Here is a 4,333-nt window from a genome sequence, read left to right on the forward strand (position 1 = left end):
TTGTATTTTAAATAAGTGTTTCTATGTCCCAATAATTTATACAATAAAAACAAAGTTATTCATTTAAGGTAGAGAGAGAATTTGTAATCTCACCTTATTAATCAAAGAAATCATAATAGTTGCATCTAAGCCTGCCTGGCGATGAAAAATGTATACAAAGTTTCAGTAAAAATAAATAGAACACAGGAACATATAATAAATAAATACATCAAACAAAACAAATGGATTGTAGAATTAGGTCACTGGAAATGTTGGAGAATAAGAGCCCAGCAAGACTCCTTGGAGAAACCCATTTTGTATGTTGACAACATTCACTCTATCTGCAAGAACAACAGAATAAAATTGAAAAATTAACCCAAAAAGCTTTCTCTAATTTCTCTACTTTGCATATGTCTCTACTTTACAAGATGTGACAAAAATGACAAGAAAGTATCCAAAATTACAACCTAAAATTCTGAAAAAACAACAAAAAGTAATCCACATAACCGTTGATAATTAAAATAAATGATATAACCTCCATAATTGATAATTATAATAGAAAGTGGGCTTAGTCATGGTTTTTAAATTGCGGACGACAGCCGCAATTACAACTGCAATATTGCTGATGCAGTACCCTCTGCATCTGCATCGTGCCACAATTGCAGTGTAATTTGTGATCACATGTCCAATAACACTAGAATTTGCATCAAACAAGCTTCACCCATATTTTTCCACATATCACTACAACATATTTGGCCTACGACCACGCTAAAATTTTCCACGACTCAAAAATTGTGGCCACATACAAGCTTTAGCCAAAGTTTTCAAATCGTAGACATATGTTTTAAAATATTGAATTTGGAGTGTGAAAGTGTGGCTTTTTCTTCATTTGTCACGGCTAACAAACTATATATATTTTAAGCCGCAAATAAAAACCGCGGCATTATAATTTTCACTTCAAACTGTGGCCTAAGCTCAAAAAAATATACCCCGCCAGAACTTCCCTCTTTTTTTTTTTTAAAATTTCTCTCTCATTAATTATTTTTTTTCTAATTTATTTTAAATTAAAAAAACAACATTGAAAATGTAAATACAATAGGTCCCTCATTCTAACCTAATTTTTTCTCTTCTCTTCCTCAATCGCCGCTGAAGAATAACGACACCAATCTGCATCACCATTCACTAAACCTACCTCACTCTAAAACTATTATCATTCATTCAACAACACCTCTCTCCTCTTCTTTTTCTCTTCTCTGGTTGTTCGGATCCAACTCGAGGAAAGAAACAAATTGGGGGTTAGGGTTTGCACTTTTCAGAAAATTTTCAAAGTCGAATTTCCATAGCAATGGCTTCCACAAAGAAGATCACTCTCAAGAGTTCTGATGGCGAGTCATTTGAGGTTGTCAAAGCTGTGGCTTTGGAATTCCCAGTTCTAATTTTTTTCCTTTTCGAATTTTTCAATCCGTCGTAACGGAATGGTCCAACGACCTCATCGCCTTCATCTCAGAAGCTCACGAGCTTCATCCACCGCACGCATGCACCTCACCACATTCGGAAAAAGACATTTGACTCACCGCCGGTCAAGAAGTACAGGTCAATGGAGGATATATTGGCGAGGGCGAAGTACGCGGTGGTGGAGAATGAGGATTACGGTAGCCTCATGTGCGAGCAATGTGGCATCGGGGAGCAGCCGGAGGAGCTGCTGTTGTGCGACAAAAGTGACAAAGGATTCCATATGAAATATGTGAGGCCGATTGTTGTGAGGATTCCGATTGGTTCCTGGATTTTCCCTAAGTGTTCAGGGGTGAAGAAAGTGAAAAGTAAGTGATTCTCATTGTCTTCAAAACGTGATTATTTGATTGAGATTTTTTTCTTAACGTGATTATGAATGTGGCATTGTTTTGATGATCGTTTAATGTGTTTCAAAGTTCACGCAAAGGAGAATACTTGATTTCTTCGGGCTTCCAAGGAATTTGCCTGATTTCAGAAGGAATAATTCTTCTTCTCGGGGTAATGTAATGTTAAATTCAGACATGTTTAATATCTACTTTATATTTTTTTTATTGTTATTTATTAATCCATTTGATGATCATTTTTGTTAATGTGCTATGTGGATATTTGTTTTTCCATTTCGAATCGAGCTTCTCAATAGTTGCTTGCTTTTGTGAAAGTGATGTTGGTTGAATACTGTTATGCCATTGGAGCTTTACTTGTGAGTTATAAATATTTTGAAGCTTGTTCTTTCAAATTTATTAGATATATGAATGAGTTTTTGTAATGATGTTTGGACTTGTTTTAATTTTTTGTGAACGAAGCATGCATGTGTAGTTGAGGGCTTGGTGTTTTTTAGTCTATGAAATGTCAGTTCCTCGGTTGTGGAGTGTTTCTTGACAAACTATGTTGAGGTCTTGCTTTTACTGTTTTCTCCGTGTGCTAGATCTGGAAAATTAACCTACAATAGTTTTGGTTTTTCATCTTTCAATTTGGTATATTTCTTGGTTCAATTTTATGACAGTGATACTTAGTTCAAGTATAGATTCGATATCGACAGGTACCAATATACTGATTCTCTTTTTGTGTATCAGCGGTGTCATAGATGTACAAGACTCAAATTATGTAGTAGGAGAAAAAGATGTAATTTGGATGCTGCAGTTGGTCCTACCTTATTTGAATTAATTCTTGTCCAAACTTAAAGCACCTTTCTCAGGAGATCTTGGTACAACAATGAAGGTAATATTTTCTTAAAATTTCAACATTTTATTCACAAACATTATATATAATGCTTATGTTGGCTATGGTGTGTACCACAATTGCAGTTGGCCATTTTTCTGTTTGTTTTGGCTAGATATGGCAGTTTCATAACTATATGGAAGATGGCCAACTTCGGTAAGTTAGAACTCTTACTCAACCGATTATATCGATATTGTTATGTTGGACACTCTCCGATATAATGTGATACTTCAATTCAATTTTTTTATGGTATGAATAGAACGATTTTGTTTGGTTATTCTGTTACTGAATTTGTTGCGACTTGATTGGTTACTGACAAATTTCAGGATTCTTTGGAGTTTTTATAGTACCAAAGTTTGCTTGTCATTTCTACTCATTTTAAAGACAAATTATATTCCTATAATAGGTTTTCTAGAAACATCGTGATTGGTATAGAAGGTGTTCTCGAGTTATCTAAAAGAGGTTTCTCCCGCCGGCATCACTCTTTCGGTATATATTTCTCATACTTGCTTGCCCTTTCCATTTTTCTTTTATCAATTCATTGTTTCGTTTGTTTGATTTTATTATTTTTGATTCAGATGGATGGTTTTGTTTTACCATCGTTTGAGTCTAGTATTTTGAAGGATAAAGACATTGTGTGGTGAGTTTTATTTTTTATCTGTAGCAGTTATTTTTGTGGATGTATCTAAAAGACAAATTATATTTGCCTTTTGTAGTTGTTTCTGTGGATGTATCTTGTTAGTTTGATTCCATTATTTTTGTAAGGATTGTGTCTTGGTACACGTGTCACTAGTGCTAAGTTAGAACAGAGTAGTATGAACTCATTTTATGTCTTTTATGTTTATAATTCATGAAATCTAGTGCAAATTTATGTGTCACAATGGTATGATTGGCTTAACCTGTATTGTGGCAAGTAACTTATACTTTCAGGGAAGATCATCTTTGCTTAAAAGGTTGGGCACATTTAAGGTCACTGAAGTTAGCCAGAGAGATTCTAGTAATAATGATATTCTGGAAGAGCCTGTTAGCATCACCGGCCTTGAAACATTTTCACTAAGTTATAAGGTATTTTTTTCTCTACAAGTTTCTGAGAAAGTCAGCTTTTAGTTAGTCGCATCATATTGTTGTTTTTGGTTCTCTTTTCAGGTGCACTAGCCATTGTCTATAGTATTATCACGTAAAGCCCTTATAAATTACCAGCTAATTTGTCGATTTCTTTTCCACTGCAAACATGTTGACCGTCAGCTATGTGGAGCCTGGCAAACACATCAAGTATGGCTATGATTGCCTTTGCTTCACTTTGTGTTTTGTGTTTAATTCGTCTTACCTTCATCTTTGGTCCCATATTGTAGAAAGTGTAACATTTTCTGTCTGAAACAAGTTATTCAACATCATGATTTTTTCCTTGATAAGTGTCTGTTTTGTGTTTATAAAATATAATATATATGGTTATGCTGTTGTGTATTGGACCTTTTTAAAACTATTATCTGCCTCACTTCTTTGTCAACCTTCTTTTACTTGACATTTGCCATCAGCTAATTGTGAAAAGTTTGACACTTCTCATGATTGGTTTTTATTGGTTTAGGAATGGTTTGAATTGAAAGGGTGGTTGCAGGATATTTAT

At 34.4% G+C, this 4,333-nt stretch overlaps 1 protein-coding gene across 5 annotated transcripts; it reads left to right on the forward strand.

The window, feature by feature from the left end:
* The first annotated feature begins 1,083 nt into the window (after positions 1-1,083).
* Positions 1,084-4,121, forward strand: LOC131631852 (uncharacterized). 5 transcript variants are annotated; one of them, XR_009292840.1, is made up of 8 exons: positions 1,084-1,799; positions 1,908-1,989; positions 2,565-2,709; positions 2,796-2,865; positions 3,116-3,198; positions 3,288-3,349; positions 3,624-3,774; positions 3,856-4,121. XR_009292840.1 is itself a non-coding variant. In XM_058902627.1 (6 exons), exons 3-6 carry the CDS (start codon positions 2,846-2,848, stop codon positions 3,862-3,864), a joined length of 414 nt encoding a protein of 137 aa, XP_058758610.1. In that variant the 5' UTR covers positions 2,012-2,191; positions 2,565-2,709; positions 2,796-2,845; the 3' UTR covers positions 3,865-4,121. The 5 variants fall into 5 exon arrangements, 1 of the variants encoding a protein (XP_058758610.1); XR_009292839.1 differs by having other exon boundaries at positions 3,640-3,774; XR_009292838.1 differs by having other exon boundaries at positions 3,288-3,774.
* The last annotated feature ends 212 nt before the right edge of the window (positions 4,122-4,333 follow it).

This window comes from Vicia villosa, unplaced genomic scaffold (assembly GCF_029867415.1).
Source record: "Vicia villosa cultivar HV-30 ecotype Madison, WI unplaced genomic scaffold, Vvil1.0 ctg.000877F_1_1, whole genome shotgun sequence".
Taxonomy (NCBI): Eukaryota; Viridiplantae; Streptophyta; class Magnoliopsida; order Fabales; family Fabaceae; genus Vicia; species Vicia villosa.